Below are 19,814 nucleotides of genomic sequence, written 5' to 3'. Positions count from 1 at the left end.
ATAGTCACCAAGAAAACAATTGGTAACACACTACGCCATGAAGGACTGAAATCCTGCAGCGCACGCATGGTCCCCCTGCTCAAGAAAGCACATGTACAGGCCCGTCTGAAGTTTGCCAATGAACATCTGAATGATTCAGAGGAGAACTGGGTGAAAGTGTTGTGGTCAGATGAGACCAAAATCAAGCTCTTTGGCATCAACTCAACTTGCCGTGTTTGGAGGAGGAGGAATGACCACAAGAACACCATCCCCACCGTCACACATGGAGGTGGAAACATTATGCTTTGGGGGTGTTTTTCTGCTAAGGGGACAGGACAACTGCACCGCATCAAAGGGACGATGGACGGGGCCATGTACCGTCAAATCTTGGGTGAGAACCTCCTTCCCTCAGCCAGGGCATTGAAAATGGGTCCTATATTCTAGTTCAGTCTGTTATTATGTGACAATTCCCTATCACGTAATAACGTAATAATTCCCTAACACGTAAAAACGTGATAGTTATCACGTAATTACGTGATATATATATTTTTTTTCGTGTGGCAGCAATACGCTTCCGTACATAGTGCTGTAAACAGACTCCGCATTTATGATTTGTTTTTGAAGGGTAAGGTGTTTTATTTTTTGTGTCTGATTCCATTTTTCTACTTTGTATTTGTTTTTCTTACTGTTTTGCATCTTTCTGCTCTGTCTGAGAATCGCGTCTATTCTCTTCTGTATGCGCCCCGTCTTCCCCATGTGCGGTCTGTGCCTCTCACACAAACACACAGCGCAGCACAGCCCAGCCTGCTAAGATATGGGCGTGTTTGGTATCATTGGAAAGCTACAGCCCTGCTATGTACGGAAATGACAGACCCGCTGGCTTCATGAGCTGCTGTTGGTGTTCAGAGGGACCTGATGCGGTTCTTTCAAACACCTGCAGGAATGGTGCCCTGGCAGGATGCAATCTTGAGACGTGGTCAATTAAACAGCTATTATAGCAGTACAACTTTTTGGAACTTAGAATTAAGACAGTGACTGAAGTATGTGTTTAACATAAACAAGGTTTTATTACAAAAGTGCAGAATCAAAGAAGTATGTTTAACATAAACAAGGTTCACTTAATAAAGTGCAGCAAAAACTAAGTATGTTTAACATAAACAAGGTTATTTTATGTGCAGAATCAATTCTATCAAACCCAACAGGTTTATAAACGGTACAAACAGTAAACCTAGTAAAAAAGTAAACAAAAAAATGGCAGAAAATAGCCAATGTCACAATATGCTACAGCATACAGTATGTGCTTCTCCTAGCACAGCGAAGACTTTCACTTTTGTTGCCTCCACCCGCCCGGCTGGAATTTTTTGCGCAGCGAGTCTGCAACGGCGACGCCAAACGTGAAAAACTCATCATTGTCCCGAGCAGTGCCGGGGTTTGCACTCGGCTGTGACACCAGTACAGTACAGCTTGCCATCTGCTCCCAGCGTAAAGTGTCAATGGTCTCGAGGATGTCCTCCCCTCTGGATAGTCTCTTCCTCTTCGTCTGCTGGCTAGAAGAGGCACTCACTGTGGATTCTGCCGTGGACATCATCATCATCATCACTACATATCCCACGGGGGCCAGAGGAGTAGGACAATTCAAGTGGCCTAGCACTGGGTGTAGGATGTCTTTGGGCAGGCTGCTGGGAGGTCAGATGTTGGACAGGAGTTGAGGATATAAACTGGTTTGTAGGGGTGGTGGACCTTATGTCATCCAGCTCCTCAATTTGTAGTGTAGCCCAGGGGGTGTCCAGACATTGCCCTTCTTTCGGGACTGGGTGTTGGTGTGCTTTCATCTAACTGGAATACCAAATCCAAAAGAAAACCCAATAATAGAAATAGTTTATGTATTTGATATAAAACTAAATCAGTTCCTGTGATTATTAGAGTTCTTACATTGTTTTATTAACCTTGTTTTTTTTCTCCAGACCATATTTTTATACCAGCACTTGTGTTCTTTACAAAGTAAAAGATGCATTTCCAATTTCAAGTTTAATAAAATGTTTAAACGGTTTTACGTTGTAAAACATAATGTTGTCTATTATTGTACTCCCCCTGTCTCTCAATTTAATTTCAATTTAAGGACCTTTATTGGCATGACAAACAAATTAATGTTGCCAAAGCAATTGAACATAGCATATATGTTTGGGGGAAAAAAGTCTCCCCATCTGTTCCCTACCTGCATCTTTTTATTTTATTTTAAATACCCAAAGTCTAATTGTGTGATATTTCATTCCTTTGTAAAACGTTGATATACTAGCGGGCAACTAGTTAAAATAAATGCAACACATACAGTAAAACATTACATAGAATGACCACCCACCACAAATATTCGCACATTACGTTTACATGCACCATTGAAAGCATGCTTCCATTGTCTTAACTCAAAATCATTTCTGAAGGCGAAATTGGTCTCCGTCTCTCAATGCTTTACGAATCGATGGAGCCAAGCATAAAAAAATACGCCGGTACTTTCGGTCCACCGGGCCCAGGGTCTCCACTATTGAACTTCATTTTTTTCTTGAGCCGCACAAACGTATCTCTCATTGCCCTCCATCTTTTTATGCAGACTCCCGAGTCTTCACCCACGGTTTTTCCAATTTCCCTCCAAGAAGTCATCACGACCTCTGTGTTTTTATAATTTTTAGAGGATGAGTCGTACAAATGTTTATACCTGCGAACCTCTTCGGCAAGACGCTAATTTTTCTCCTTTGCGTAATTGCGTAAGAACTTATTACATTATGGGCAAAAAGTTATTATGTTATTGGTTCAGAAATGTTATTACATTAAGAATGGAAAATGTATTGCGTTATTGGCAGTTATTACATTATTGGCTGGTACAGGGCTGCTTAAATGCAGCTGTGAGAAGCTGATGTTGCTGCTGTGTTTTGGATCCTGTCATTGGCACACCAGGGTGATGTTGCTTCAGATGCGTGGCCATGCTCGATGTATTGCCACTTTCACATGGCTTTCTCATGCCACAGTGCCTACATACATCCCCGTTAACACTTCACAGATTTATCCAGGGGGCGACTTACAACATAAGTGCAAACAAAGTGCAAAAATACAGAGAAGTACAAGGCATCAATCATTACAAATTCAATTTGGCTAAAACAGCAATTCAAAATACATTTTACAAATTCCAATTTACAATTTACAGAAGTACAGTAAGTGACTTCCTACATCCTGGACGGTGAAAGCTAAGTGCTGTCAAGATGTAGGGTCACAGACGAGGGCTACAGGAAAGGGAGCAAGGAGGAAAACATTCAAGAACGAGAGGAGCATAATAACTTGCAGTTTACTTGCTTATGTAAAAGGAATGATAATGTGATTGTGTATTTACACCAAAATCCCGAACCCTGTCATTTGTATAGCGGTTTCCATGTCAGATTTTCTGGGAGATTCTACTGCCTGCAGTTTGTTATGGATTAATATTGTCTTAGTTTTGGCGCCTTTTGTTCACGTCATCACCTTGCTTCCTTTGGCTGAGAGTAGGTAAGTGCAGCGCCATGCTCGTAATAATATACGTGACATACACAGTACTATAAAAACCCTACAATAGTTGGTTTATTGTTTATATATTTTGATACAATTATTTTATTAGTGTTGAGCAGCGTAATTTATGTTTGCTAGATAGCGATCCAGCTTCCACATGTAGCGCACATTTTTCAAGGGAGTAGAGGACCAGAAATAGCTGGTAACCAGAAGCTGAAGGTTTTTCTTTTTTTTTTTTTTTTTTTTTTTTAACCATACTCTGCAGGTATGTTGAACCCCCTTGTTAATAAGTTAAAAGGGTAATAGTTTGAACCGTTTATTGTTTAACTATGTTCCTTTCTGTCGGTAGCAATTATATTGGTTAAAATGGAGGGGCCATATAGCTATCTTAAATGTATGATTTACTTCACATTATTATGGTACCTATTTTGTGTGTTTTTGATTGCTGATGACCTAAAAATATAAGAGAAAGCCAACGCGATCTATTTTTTGTTTGTATTACCCGCAAGCTTTGTGTTTCGTTAATTATATTGTATGTATGTTTCATGTATTATTCTTATACAATTGCAGACTTGTTATTTTTGTTTGTTATTGGTAATAACGATGACAAGTAGAGATATGGTTTTTATATTGGATGGTGGATTTTCTCTTGAAATTAACACACCTATAGGTTTAATCTAGGAAAATGTGGATTGTGAAAATGCGTGCAATCTGTCTGTCAGAGCTCCTGACTGATATTTATTACACACTTTTTAGGTTTAAATAAGTCTGTCTAGACCAGCGGTTCTCAAACTTTATCAAAATGAACCACCTGAGCAATGACAAAAAATGACTGCCTCCTTACTAAAACAATACAACAATATGTTGCAAAATCTTGAATAAAAAAGGTGGAATTTGATCAATGCAGTATGAGTTGCAGAAGTAGGCTTTACATTTTGAGATCAAAAACCGTAGCCTTGTTAGTGGGAGGGGGGTGTCTGTTTCCTCCATGCACAAAGTAATGGGATTCGGGGTTGCAATTTAGACACACAAGTCATCTTCCAAAGAAAGCTGGGGGCAATATTTTGTTTGAACTGCAGTTAATGCTGAGAAGCCGCTGCATGTAAAGTCCAGTTTTAAATAAGTTTAGTCATATTTTCAACTTTTGCGTTTTGCTGGAACATGCGCTGCTGCCTTCAATTCGGCTTGTACTGAATTTACTTATGTACTTATATCCAAATTCTTATGTACATCTATGGGGATGAAAGTCTACACTTAAAGCACATCTTGATGGTTTCCTTTTCAAATCCATTGTGGTGGCGTACAGAGCCAAAATGATGACAATTGTGTCACTGTCCAAATATTTATGGACCTAACTGTATATAGTTATACATTCACATTTATGTTTACCTGCACCATTGGTAATGTTTCATGTGCACAATGTGACACTGTGTCAACAAAGCAAAATCCTAGGTCCATTCACACCTGTTAATTCCTTTTTAGGACAACCACAAACAGTCCCTATTGTGACGGTAAAGTCGTTTGTTTTCTGTAGAAACTTAAATACAATAATAATAACTCTCATTATGAAAAGTCCACACAGAACATTCTTATAGTACAGGGGTGCACATCCACTTGTGCCCTGCGACCCCCACCCCCAAAAGAGAAGAAAAAATTACAACCATATATTTACAAATAGTATATTTTTGACAACTGCTTATTTTGTATCAATGTGTAACTCCCTTATTACATTGTTGATATGTATTTATTGCATTATATTGCTATTTTTAAATTTACAATTTAGCATTTGCGGCTTGTAATGGTGGTAAAATGGGTCTTGCGGCCCAGGCACTTATTTTACATACGGATCAATTTAGGTTACTCAGACCTGCTATAGTGGGATGACTGACCTGTCTGATGTCACATGTGACACGGAAGCTCCCTCTTGTGGGCATCAGACAAAAACTACAGGGAACTAAAAACTAGAAGTCCAGCATTTGAAAAGGAGTCTTCGACAACCTTGCAGCAACATAAACGCCCAGTGTCTCTCTCCTAATGTAATAATCCTACTAAGAGTCATAATACATTTGGAGAAATGTACCTATGAATAGCTGCTTATGTATTTAATTATCAGTTTAATATCAGAAAATGCTTTCATTGTATTCATTTCAGGGGATTTAAAAAAGTATTTGACTCAATTACTCAGCCTCTCAGTATGTTGTTCCTGTAGGTCAGTATGGGAGTGAAAAAACAGCTCAGGGTGAATGGTTTGTGATATAATAACAGATAATGGTAGACTGCTACCTTTATTTCTGCTCTCTACCTGCCTTTAAAGCTGTAAAATGTGCATCTTTAATCCATGTCTGTTTCTCATTTCTCCCAGAGATTTGATGCCATTCACACAGTCATATCCAATTTCTCTCCATTGAAAGGACAAATGTTGTTTACACAGCCTATTTTTAATGCACAGGAGTTTGATAAACACGCTATTGTTTGTCCTCTCGGGGCCTGAGAATGGTCTGAACCTGCTGAACATGGGGAACACCCTGAGTGGCTGATACACCCCATGCATTGCTCAGGAAAATCCACAGTGTGGGAGTGTAACACCTCATGTCAAAGGCATCTGCAGCTGCCTCACCTGTCAGTAATGTATAAACTGTGCTTCTCCCTCACACTACAGCTTCTTACAGTGCAGTGTATATATATAAAAAAAAGTGTGTTTCTAATAGCCAGCAACAACCACATGGCTGAAGACATCACCTTCTGTGGAGTTAGTCAGTGCTGTGGAACAAATTACACTCAGGTACTAAAGTAACATGAATTTAGGACCCCTTGGAATAAAGTTCAAATTCTAACATTATAATTAAATAATTCTCAAAGTATTTAAGTACATGGTTTTAATTCTACGCAGCTGCCAGGGGGCCTGACCTTATGTATAATCATTTCAACAGTCTGTGTTGATAGAAATAATTTTATTTTGGTTTTCGTAGGCATGATGCAATCTAAAATGGGAAACCACTAATTCCACAGCTGACTGAGTTTATTTTGTATTGTCTTCTTCTCTGTCCGAGTCCCATTTAACCCACCTTCTGAGGAAAGCCTGCTGTCAATTACATATTGTTTGATACCTACAGAGCCAAATAGTTTAAACAAGGAAATGCATCTATGTAGCTAGCAAGTCTATATTCAGTTTGGATGTGGAGGTTTCTAAATGTGGAGCACTGACGTGAAGTTTCCCAAAACAGAATGGAGAAAGTGTTATGCAGAATATAAATAGGAGAAACTGAGAACGTTGAAGTATGAAATAACAATAAAAGAGCTTTACAGCATACTATTCAATACCCATCAACTGAAATTTGTATTTTCTTGCCAGTTAACCCACCAAGTTACAGCCAAGGAAGGATTTGGATGAATGAAAATGAATTTACTCCTACACCCTGACTATTCCTGGTTTTGCTACTAGAGGTCACACGAGCCACACTTTCCCCAGATTCCATTCCAGGACCCTGAGTAACCTCCAATCTGTCTATCATTCAATTATCATCCAGGCTTCCCCTTTTACACTTGTTTCATTTTTCCTGTTTCATCCACTAATTAAACCCCATATATATACCCTTTTGTTCCCCTTACAAAATGCAAAGTCTTTCCTTGCCTTACAGCAGCATTTCTGAGCATTATTACTTAAATCCTGTTTACCTGTGTATCGACCCTAGCCTTCTCTCTGTTCTATGCCTCTGGATCTTCCTTGCTAACCTGGTTTGCCTGATCGTTTGACCTACCTTCCATGACCCCAACTAATCCTTGGCCAAATCCTCTTTGTTTTGTTTGACTGCCTGTCTGCTAAGTCTGTTTGCCTGACACCGCTACTGGATCCCACTCCCTCCTGTCATTCCCGGTACCAACCCTGACACTGAAAGTCAAAACGTGTGCGGCTTAAGAATGCATTTCTTATTTACTAATTACTAATATTTATAATATTAAGACACAGTACTCCTTTCCAGTGTAACCCAGAAATCAGGCAGTGACTTAGTGGCACAGCAGTGTGAGGCTAATATTAGAAATACCCAACTGCACAGTCAATTGTCTCATTTGAGTTTAGTGTTGAAAAGTCTTCCTCCACCCACGCCTCAGGCTTGGGAATTAATTCAGTTTTATAATATCCTTTGTCTTTTATAAATAAAATACACCTTTCTGTACAAAGATATTACATTACTGTGCCTTAATCTCACATGCACAGTAAGCACACTGATTGCCTGCTGTTATTGTGTACTTTTCTAAGACAGGATCTTCTTGTCTTTCATGTGGTCTTAAGAACAGCAGTAATTCTGTTGTTTCCTCATTCCCAATGCTGTTTAGGCAGACTTTCTCGCTGCCCAGTAAGAGAAATTGCACAGCTGAGTTCTAGTAATGCTAAATATAACACAGTTTGCCTGAAACCATTAATTTACAGCATACATCACTCTAGTTTCCGAGAATGAATTACACACATGCTGGAATCTTGCAGGACTGGCTGCTCTGCTCTTGTGTGTGCTGAATAGTTCACATTTATTAAGGAGGAAGTAGTGCTTGGTTGCTTTAGAATTAGATGATGTGCTGCCTGGTCTGTCCCTCACAAACGCTAAACACAGATTATTACTAGTTCCCCGACTTTTTAATTAAAAAACGTTGAGGCACAACTGCATGCACTTGCCAGGAAAGACATGACAATCTGACAATCTCCCACATGGTGAGGACAGACCTTGTCATGGAATAATTTTGCACCAAGAACAGAAAGACAGTAATGCAAGGGTCAGGGCACAACACAGTTCATCAAGTGTTGACCTCTGGGGGCTGCAAATACACAAACAACCACTGACTATTCCCAGGATTATTTTCTGACTGTCCCAAGTGCACATTAAAATTCACCTCCACTGTTAACTCTCAGCTGCCCCTCAGAATATATAGGCGTAGTATTGCGGTTGTATGTCAGTATTTGACAGCTTTGCTTGGGTCTGGATGTGTTGAACCCCAGGATGTAGGAATGTTAGAAAGGCTGCATACAAGAGGGAACCATTCAGGCTTGGTCCAGTCTGATCAGTCATGGTTGTATGGTTGTGTGGTTGCTAGAAGTGAAACAAACCCAGAATTTCCTCCACCAGATATCTGAAGGGGCCAGGTTACGCTTTTCATTGCTTATCATAGCACTGAGTCTGTTTTATTTCATTCTGTCCTCACACAGTGATAATGAGTCATCTTAAATCCTAGCTCCTTCTCAATCCTTTTTGCTTAGTCAAGTTTATCCATATTATATCTATTAAGAGTCTTGTGTTTCTGCATTATTATCCAGGTTATCTTAGAATAATTTTGCTGGATCAGCCAATGCGATTCACTTCACTATGAAAACATCCCAACTATTAAAACACATTACTGGCAAAAGTACAATGATGGATATCAAGATGAAAACAAATGGAGTTGCCAAGAATAACCTGTCAAACTTGTTTAACAATATTGAAGAATTGCATTGATTTAAAAATAAAATGAAGGTCTGTGACCTAAACTTGGTTAATGGTTTTTGGTGTAATTATACTGGGGGCTATAAGGCAAGGGCCCTCTTGCTTTACTGTTAAATAGCTGCACAAGGTGAAGATATTTATGAAAATGGCAAAGAGACATGCATACAAAACCAAAATATGCACCAGGATAAGATATACTGCAGCATAGATTTCACTTTCAGTGTTATACTGAATTCAGTGAAGTGTACTCAGTGAAGTGTACTATTTGGACAAACCTTATAAACACGACAAGTTCTTAATTCGGAGCAAAATCTGTGAGTTTGTTTTTATCATTGTAGAAAATTCCATAGTTTCTCAGGTTATTCTATAAGTGGAAACATATTCCATGGAATGAGTTTTTCATGTCCAGCTCATTCTATGTACCAGAAATCAGAGATCGAAAAATATGCCGTGACGTCTCCGGACTGCTAACGCTGGAGCTCCTTGCTGAAAGTCAATGGATAAAATCAGAAGAGTAACGAAATCATTAAAAAATAACATTTTATGCGCATTCAATTGCCCGATCACCCTATTTTTTCGAAAGATCCATCGATTTGTAGTAATAAAAAGTCGCTATTATTATTATTTTTATTACAAAGAGCATGCACAGTTTGCACTCTGCTGTAGCCTACAAGGCAGTCCCCCAAATAATATAATCATGTACAATAATAGCAACACTATGTGCTGTAGTACCCAGCTCAGTTCAACATTTTGCAGTGTTTTTAAAATTATGATGAAAAACACACTGCACTTTAAAGGGAAATGTAATGTTACACAGTGAAAATGACCATAATAGTTTGCACTGTGCAGGAAGTTTGCAACTATATTAGAAAGAATGATCCCTATTACCATGGCAACATCACTCTGCTGACAGGCTATTGTTGAGTATGTACTCTCACTGGATGTATGTTGAAATGCAAAAGCAAAAGTATTCATAATATTTTTTACATAGGATTTCCTCATGTCTTGCTATGGCTGCAGGCTTAGAAAGTAGAATATCTAGGTGTACAGGCAGGGCAGGATAGTGAGCATAGTGAAAACCCTGTGACCCAATTCTCAACAGAAACAACCCTATGAAGGAACATAGTAAATTCTAGGCACAGACTTTGAAACATAAAGATCAAAGTAACTGGAGAAATAGAAACTGCAGATATGACCTTAGTGGTAGTCACTATAAAGTCTAAATCGTAGCAGGTTAATAATTTCAACAGCAGTACTTGATCCCAGGGCTGCTGGGTCATCTGAAAGAGAAGGTTGAGAAATAATTTGTCTTTTTGGGCACCTCTACAATTCTGAATGATACAGAGGCTTCCCTGTGACCTTAGAACAGGCCACATGTACTCCAAAATATTGCTTAATTACACTTAATGTTGAAACAAACTACAAAGTAAGATTACAATAAGAGGATATCAACAATTACAAAGCTTGATTAATATTTTTTTTAAATACAATTATAGCTTCTGTGATATTAGAAAGCTCAATTTAAAACAAGATGAAATAAGCCCCCTACCGTTTATTCACAGTAGCTGTTAATTAGCATTAATACAGTCTTTACACTTTCTGCAGTTTTACCTCAAACTCAAACAGTGATTCACCCACTGTTAGTCAGACAAAAACATAGATGAAAACTAAACTGGAAAAACATTTTCTAAAGGATTTCAATCCCACCTTTGTACAAACTTCAGCACCAATGTTCTGGATGAAAACCCTTTCTATATATACTTCTGTTAAAGGCTTCTTTGCTTTTCCTCCCTTCTGAATTTGCTTCTGTTAGGTAAGTGAACAATACAAAGTGAACGCATGTTCAGTTAGTTAAACATTTTCAAAAGCATTTAGTACACATTTATTGTTAAGGAAACATTCAGCATATTTAAGATTCTGTATTTTATAATAGGCCTGACATATTTCAATAATCAAATGTGCCTTGGAATATAGTTGAATAATGCTGATATACAATTAATGAATTATATTACTCTGCTAATCTACACATATCCAAATGAAAATTCAAATTATGAGCGAATATCTCCCCAGGAAAGTTCTATGTTCATCCCATCTGCAGATCTTTTGCACACAATGACTTGGAATGCATATATGGTGTGAATTGTCCCCTTTCATTATGGTATTTGCAACAGTTCTCTCCAACACATTTTTGCCCCCAGAGCATTCTTTCAATTGCAGCCAAGTGTTGCATTTTAATTAGACAAGGGTTCCTTCTTGCAGCCCTTTCCGAGAAGGAACTGTAAAGGAATTTTGAAAGGCTTGTTTTTCTTTGAATAGTCACATTGAGCTGTGGGGACGAAACCACTGGCTGTGAGATCTGAGACCTTCCTATCAATGATTCAAGGACAAAAGTTGTCAAGTTGTTTTTGGATAAATAGAAAACAATCTCTTCAAAGCCACAGTGGATATGTTTCAGGTTAAAATAGAATCTTTAGCTGATTATGGGAGTGTGAATTATTATAATGTTTACAATGTACACATGTATGGAGAATACCATACATGTATGCACTAGACTGATAAGTCTTCACTGTGCAGCTGCATAATATTTCAGTAAAGCACTGTAACTAATGTTAGCATGGAGTTACATGCAATGCTCTTGGGAATTCATTTAATTGATCTAGGTAATTGATCATTTTGGGTGTGAAAAGCAAAATGCATCTACACTCTTCTGTTCTTTCCTGATTTCTATATCTCTCACTTCCCATTCAAATAGAGAAACAAAAACAAATATCCACTGGGTACACAATACTAAGTAGTGATATGTATGTATTCACACAAGACCGGTTAGCAGAATTCACATTCCATGACCAATTAACCAGAGACATCTCCCCAGCTCAGAATTTACTAGAAAATATGATCTGGGAGGTTTTAGTCTGTTAAATAATAACAAAATGTGAATTTTTTTTTCTACACTAATTTCCCTTTAAGAAATTAAAAATAGGTTGGTTTGTACTCAACTATACTATGCCGGTAAATCGCAATGTACTGCATGTCGCTGTAACTAAGAACTAAGACCAAACCTGCAGGTTTACAATATGAAAAAGTGGGCCATGCCCACCCAGTATAGTTCCAAAGGCTTCCTATATACACTCACCTAAAGGATTATTAGGAACACCTGTTCAATTTCTCATTAATGCAATTATCTAATCAACCAATCACATGGCAGTTGCTTCAATGCATTTAGGGGTGTGGTCCTGGTCAAGACAATCTCCTGAACTCCAAACTGAATGTCTGAATGGGAAAGAAAGGTGATTTAAGCAATTTTGAGCGTGGCATGGTTGTTGGTGCCAGACGGGCCGGTCTGAGTATTTCACAATCTGCTCAGCTACTGGGATTTTCACGCACAACCATTTCTAGGGTTTACAAAGAATGGTGTGAAAAGGGAAAAACATCCAGTATGCGGCAGTCCTGTGGGCGAAAAATGCCTTGTTGATGCTAGAGGTCAGAGGAGAATGGGCCGACTGATTCAAGCTGATAGAAGAGCAACTTTTACTGAAATAACCACTCGTTACAACCGAGGTATGCAGCAAAGCATTTGTGAAGCCACAACACGTACAACCTTGAGGCGGATGGGCTACAACAGCAGAAGACCCCACCGGGTACCACTCATCTCCACTACAAATAGGAAAAAGAGGCTACAATTTGCACAAGCTCACCAAAATTGGACAGTTGAAGACTGGAAAAATGTTGCCTGGTCTGATGAGTCTCGATTTCTGTTGAGACATTCAGATAGTAGAGTCAGAATTTGGCGTAAACAGAATGAGAACATGGATCCATCATGCCTTGTTACCACTGTGCAGGCTGGTGGTGGTGGTGTAATGGTGTGGGGGATGTTTTCTTGGCACACTTTAGGCCCCTTAGTACCAATTGGGCATCGTTTAAATGCCACGGCCTACCTGAGCATTGTTTCTGACCATGTCCATCCCTTTATGACCACCATGTACCCATCGTCTGATGGCTACTTCCAGCAGGATAATGCACCATGTCACAAAGGTCGAATCATTTCAAATTGGTTTCTTGAACATGACAATGAGTTCACTGTACTAAACTGGCCCCCACAGTCACCAGATCTCAACCCAAAAGAGCATCTTTGGGATGTGGTGGAACGGGAGCTTCGTGCCCTGGATGTGCATCCCACAAATCTCCATCAACTGCAAGATGCTATCCTATCAATATGGGCCAACATTTCTAAAGAATGCTTTCAGCACCTTGTTGAATCAATGCCACGTAGAATTAAGGCAGTTCTGAAGGCGAAAGGGGGTCAAACACAGTATTAGTATGGTGTTCCTAATAATCCTTTAGGTGAGTGTATACCGTTAATCATTTTTACACATTAAGTACATGTTAGCAAATGCATAATTACACTGTTCTTATGAGTAACTAATATGTAGTTACTGGATATCTACTATGTTGATACACTGTAACTAGTGAGACCTATTGTACAGTGTTTCCAATTAATACAGATATAATACAAAAATAAAAATCTGAGGCTTCATTGAAAACGAACATCTCAACCAACACTGTGGTGTTAATGAACCTCCAGAAAATTGCTTACAGGTTCAAAGTTTAAAACCTCAACTCTCTATGATTGCAACACATGGCATTGATGGATGCATCCAATTCAGTGGTTTGAAAACCGTGATGTGAAAGTCCATCAAAATTATAATAAAGTTGCAGAAATAAATACTGAGCAATGACAAGAGGTGCACGGCACAAACAATAGAATTAATATATATTTCTGAAAAACTAACTTATTACTACAACCCGGATAAATGCGAAGAGAAACCAAGTTTTAGTCAACCAGCTCATTACTTTCTGATAGAGGTAAGGATATATTCAACCCGTAACAATTGTGGCATTTGGATCCAGAAGCCCTCCCATTTATTCTGTTCCAGAATTTGATGCTAACTGAATCAGAAATTGACAAATTCGTAACATTAGCTAAATTAAAAGGCATTTGTAAGGTTTTACTTTTAAGGTTGAATTGATAATTAAAGCTGAAGAATAATTTCCAAATTTAACATGAAAGGCTAAAATATATTTGTCAGTTGTTGCCAGTTCTATAGATGCTGAAAGTGTTTTTCTGTTGGACAGTTTTTACACAACAATGACAATCTATGAAAGAAGGCAGGGTTACCTAACAACCCAACACAAATATGTGTTCTTCCTTGTAAATGGAAATATTTAATTTTCTGGGTAATACAATTGAATGGAAAGACTAACTTAGATGATTAAAGGAATTTGGAGATTATTCATCAATAAGTGGTTTAATTAAGCTTATACATGACCACTGTGTACTGTTTGGAATACAGCCTAAGAAAGCAGGTCAGGTAAATGCAAGTCACTACCTATAGGACCTGCTGGATTGCTCTCCAGTAATAATGCTGCAGGCCAGTTTTGTGAATCAAGGATTTATACATTTTCCAATAACAAATGACAGCCACAAAATTGGGTGGCATTTTTTCAGTCAGGCAGCACCACATTAAGCAGCCCACAAGGCTAACAAGAGCTGAGAAGAGTCCTGAACTACCAACATAAAAAGCAATTATATGAGGAATCTGCATTCCCCAGGATTTGTTTGTACAATACCACTGCAGTTTTTTTTTAAATGTTTCCTCATTCATTGCAAGACAATGCTGACGCACCTTTTACGAGAAACTTAAATGATTGAGTAACATAAAAGCAATTTGCTGGGCAGGGTAATAATCTATTGCTGTGTAAGTTCAAGTGCAAACCACCACTGCTTCTGGACTATAACTAAAACCATACGATTACACTACAATTACTTGTGTGTCTGTATACAAGAACATAAGAACATACAGAAGTTTACAAATGAGAGGAAGCCATTCGACACATTGTGCTCTTGTGAAAAGACCTCTACGGGCTGCTTGTGAGGAAGTGTGCTGGGACAGTACAGATTAGTGTCATTCACCACTCTGTAGCCCAGTGCTGTGTCACAGGGACCCTGATGTTGGTCTGGCACAGAGACGCTATACAGAGAGTGTTCACAGGACAGGAATGAAATTCAACACCAGAAAGCACAAAGATTGCTGAATTGGATATTTATAGTAGTTCATAATATCCAAAATAAACTACTCTCAAACTACAATATAAAATAAAACCTCACACAACCTTTTCAAATCCAATGACAGGTATTTATTGGTCGAATTGCCTAATCACACTCTGAAATAAGCAATGTCACCTTTAATGTCTTTATTACTTTCTCTATATGGCATTCTTCCACACTGGTCTCTGTGCCTTTCTTCTCCCAGACTCTCTCAGAAACATCATTGGTTGATTATTCTTTGATCTAATACAGTTAAATCTGACCACAAATATCAATAAAAAAATGTGCATTCCTCTATACCAAACACAAATCCTATATGTGTCTGCTGACATGTTCACTTCAGCAGTAAATGAGAAGTTCAAACCTCTTATCTGGAGCTGTTTTGCTGAAGTTGTGCTCTTGTTTTGTAGTGGTGAATGTCTTGGCTGTGAATGACAACGATGAGCTCAATGTCGTACAGGGGTCTGATGGGATATTTGGCCTGCAAGACGATGCATCTAACAATAAATCAACGACCGCCGCTCCAAGTAAGATCTACTTTTCTCCTTTTCTGCCACTTGATCTGAACTGAATCCCAAAGGAATGTACTGATACATACATTGAAATATGATTATTACATATAGATGTGATAATCAAATGTATACATACACCAATATATGACTTTATCCTCATTGTAAATACTAGAAACAGCCAAAAGTGGTAGATGACTTATAGGTGAAGGGCTATAATTCTGGCACAGCATTTTTACAGTACTATAATCATATTTCCATTACATGACGTATTCTTATACAGACAATGTATTGCTGCAATACATACCAATGAAAAAAATAATTTCAACAGGTAAAGCTTTGCAGAATCAGTAAGAAAATGTGAAAATTGTATTGCTGAGAAATTAACATAAAGTCTGTAATCTGAAACTGAAGTGTGTGCATGTGGGAGAAATGTCCAGTCCGCTGTCAGTGTGCTGTTGTTGTCCTCTCAGAGCCTGAGAACTGCCTAATCACACTCTGAAATAAGTAATGTCACCTTTAATGTCTTTATTACTTTCTCTATATGGCATTCTTCCACACTGGTCTCTGTGCCTTTCTTCTCCCAGACTCTCTCAGAAACATCATTGGTTGATTATTCTTTGATCTAATACAGTTAAATCTGACCACAAATATCAATACAAAAATGTGCATTTTTCTATACCAAACACAAATCCTATATGTGTCTACTGACATGTTCACTTCAGCAGTAAATGAGAAGTACCGCCAAGTAAGACCTAGATGATTAAACTTCTGACACTGGACCTGAACTGAATGCAGAAAAAATGTTCCGACACATACATTGAGACATATGATTATTACATATACATGTGATAATCAAATGTATACATTCACCAATACTTGTCTCTATCCTCCAGGTTAATACTAGAAATAGCAATAAGTGGTGGATGACTTTAGAATATTTAGATCTGCACATAGGTTAAAGAATACAATTCTGGCACAGCAGAAAATACAAAGAAAATGTTCAAATTTTATTGCTGAGATAAGAACAAAAAGTATGTAATCTGAAACTGAAGTATTTGCATATGGGAGAAAAGTCCAGTCCGCTGTCAGTGTGCTGTTGTTGTTCTCTCAGAGCCTGAGAACTGCAAGGACCTGATTGATCAGGGGAACACGGCGACCAAGTGGTACACGGTGTACATGCAGGACGGCAGTTCCATCAGCGTCTACTGTGACATGGACACCGATGGTGGCGGCTGGCTGGTGAGTGAACTTTGTGGAAAAAGTAAACCTGTGAGTGTCACTTTTAGGCAGCTGTGCCCACTCAGCACTCTGGATCCAAGCAGAATCTAGCAACTTATGCTGTTGTTCAAACTGTGAGTTGTCATATATTGAACAGGTGTCAAAAGCACTTAATCAAAAACAGAATAACTTGTAATTAAAGTTAAGGCAATTAAACACTGTATATATCTTCCCAATACTGCCAAGCTTCATCACTGCCTTTGAGGAAACGATGCACAGATGTCTCATTTCTCCCCTGGGTGTTGTGATTACAGGTCTTCCAGAGGAGGGTAGATGGATCTGTAGATTTCTACAGAGGCTGGTCCGACTACAAGAGTGGGTTTGGTTCAGGGGGCTCAGAGTTCTGGCTGGGGAATGACAATATCAATACCCTGACCAGCGCAGGTGAGTGAATATATTGTTACATGTATTCTCACATGGAACAGAGAACTGATTTGGGTTGCAAGGGGGGAAGGAAAGAGCAATTTATGGTAATTCACAACTGTGTGTATTGTAAATGTCAAAACAAAACATATATAGGTAACTTTGTTTACCTTATTTGTTGTTTGTTCTATTTCAAGTAATACATCCATTGTACTATACAATGTCTGATCTTCCTATTTTGGATGACATTAACAACTTAAAAACACCCTACAGCACAAGACTACCTCAGATCATCTGCACATTCCACTTTGCCTACATATTTTCCATTAAAATATGTGGGATAATCTATATTGTTTCTTTGTTGAGATGCATTACTTTGGAAAAGCAAAATCAGTGATTTACTCTCTGAGTGATTCTTCTGTCTCTGTCTTTGAAGGTAATTATGAATTGAGGATTGACATGAGGAATAGTTGGTTTATGACATACAGCTCCTTCAAAATCAATGCGGAATCTGACAACTACAGACTCAACCTGGGCAGCCCAAGCAGTGGTAATGCAGGTAAGTTTCCACACTGTTCTTTCAATCCACTGAAACATTAAGAGATCTATCTATACACTGTATATATTTGCAAATATGTATGTATAGGTCTCTTCAGGGTAGGGACCCAGAACTAATACACCCCGTGTTTTCTCTTTTATAAACTTTGACTTTGATCAGAACACTGTAACATTCAACATGTTGACTTTTGTGCATAAGACTGTGCTATGAGAGCATGGTGTCAATCAGAGATGGCCCTGTGAAGCCTGCTGTGTGCTCTGTCACACTGCAAAAACCTCATAGGCTGCTGTAAATAGTGTGTCAGTCCAGTGAATATGCCTCTCTCTTCTGTCTCCAGGTGATTATCTGTCATATAACAACCAGCAACCCTTCTCCACCTAAGATCAAAACAATGATAACTACAATGATTACAACTATTTTAGATGTGCCAATCTGTACCATAGTGCCTGGTGGTATCAATCATGTACTTATGTCAACCTCATCGGACAGTAATTTCCATATTATTACTCTAGCAGCTACGGAATCAATTGGCCTGGAGTCTCCTATTACTCCCTGAAGTTTGGTGAGATGAAAATCAGACCTCGCTGAGTGATCATGTATCTGTGCACCACTGATGGAGAGCTTATATTTTCTCAGGCTTGACATACAGGTATATATTCTGTCTGGTTGGGAGATGGGTGCTTCATTTTACAGAACAAATTCACTTCTCACTTAATTTAACAAATTATTAACAGTTTTGCATTAGACCATGAAGCATGTTCCATATGGAATTGTCATTTTGTGGGTTCTTGTGAATCTAGACCTTTTGTTCAGAGACATGGTGTGCTGTTGATGTTTAAGAAATCATTAGCAGCGCCATTTTGGATTTCAAAACGAGATTATGTTCAAATGTGATGTAGTTACAGCCCAGACTGCCTTCAGGCTAGCCTGGTATACAAGGCAAAGGGTATTAAAAAAGTAAATGTGTTTGGATAAGCTCATAAACTGATTTAGGTGAATTATATATTATTAATAAATAAATATATATAGGTCTAGTGATGATGTCAGACACAACTACACAACCTGAATTTGTTGGACCTTTCAACAGACTGAACGTGATCAAGAAATCTTTTGGGATGGGAATAATTTTACTTGCTTCTCATCGTCTTGATAATCACTTTGTCTTTTTGACGATGTCCATTGTGTTGTGGAAGCCAAAAGCCACACAGTGTGACATGTTTGTACACAGATGATGATTGCCGCTGCCTCAGCACTGTCAGTGTCAGACAGACACCCAGCCTCACCGCACTGTGGGGCCTTGCTGACATCACTGATTGTCAGCTACAGAGAAAATGGTGGACGCCTATGCGTTCATGAATCACGGTTTTCCTAAATATATAATCACTTCAGACTATTTTCGAACTTGCTCTATTTAAAACAATATATACAGCTAACATAATCAAGATAGAAAATGGGGTGCAGTTCCCCTTTAAAAAGGACACTCAGTACTCAGGGGAGAGTGCCAGAGAGAGATCCACGGGTGGAGACGGAGGAACAGGAGCTGGGAGAAAGGGAAGCGTGTGCGGCAAATGGGGATTGTACAGGACCGGCATTAGATATCCTGGGGAGGATGTCAGCTTAGCATATGAATAAAAGTATATATCCTGCTATGTATACATAATCATATATCTCTCTCTGTTTAAGTGTCTCTCTCACACTGTCTCTTTGTTCCAGAAACTGCGTGCCGTCTTTTATATCTCTTCCTCAGGAATGTTCTCTCAGATAAGACAACCATGACCCTGCAACCTCGTCTCTAGGCAGAGCGGCCGAGGTGGGGCACCCGGGCCGAACCAACCCTCCTGTAGCCTCCCACTGATTGGACACTATGCACCTCTCGTATAACACTGTGGTTGTATATGTGTTAGCTTGCAGAGCTGCCCTTTGAGAACGCTGTGGAGAGTGCACTGCCTCGATCGCTCTCTGGTTTTCTCTGCAAGCTGCTTGTGTATCCAAAATAAAGACTTTTTGTACCTGAA

General features: G+C 38.8%; 1 protein-coding gene across 1 annotated transcript; it reads left to right on the top strand.

Annotated features, from left to right (window-relative positions):
• Positions 1-1,484: 1,484 nt before the first annotated feature.
• Positions 1,485-19,814, top strand: LOC136749026 (ficolin-2-like). Its single transcript, XM_066702965.1, has 6 exons — positions 1,485-1,665; positions 15,498-15,614; positions 16,711-16,838; positions 17,132-17,261; positions 17,677-17,799; positions 18,137-19,814. The coding sequence occupies exons 1-6, from the start codon at positions 1,485-1,487 to the stop codon at positions 18,178-18,180; spliced, it is 723 nt and encodes a 240-aa protein (XP_066559062.1). The 3' UTR covers positions 18,181-19,814.

Source organism: Amia ocellicauda, chromosome 5 (assembly GCF_036373705.1).
Source record: "Amia ocellicauda isolate fAmiCal2 chromosome 5, fAmiCal2.hap1, whole genome shotgun sequence".
Classification (NCBI taxonomy): domain Eukaryota; kingdom Metazoa; phylum Chordata; class Actinopteri; order Amiiformes; family Amiidae; genus Amia; species Amia ocellicauda.
This window is presented reverse-complemented; position numbering and strand designations above follow the sequence as displayed.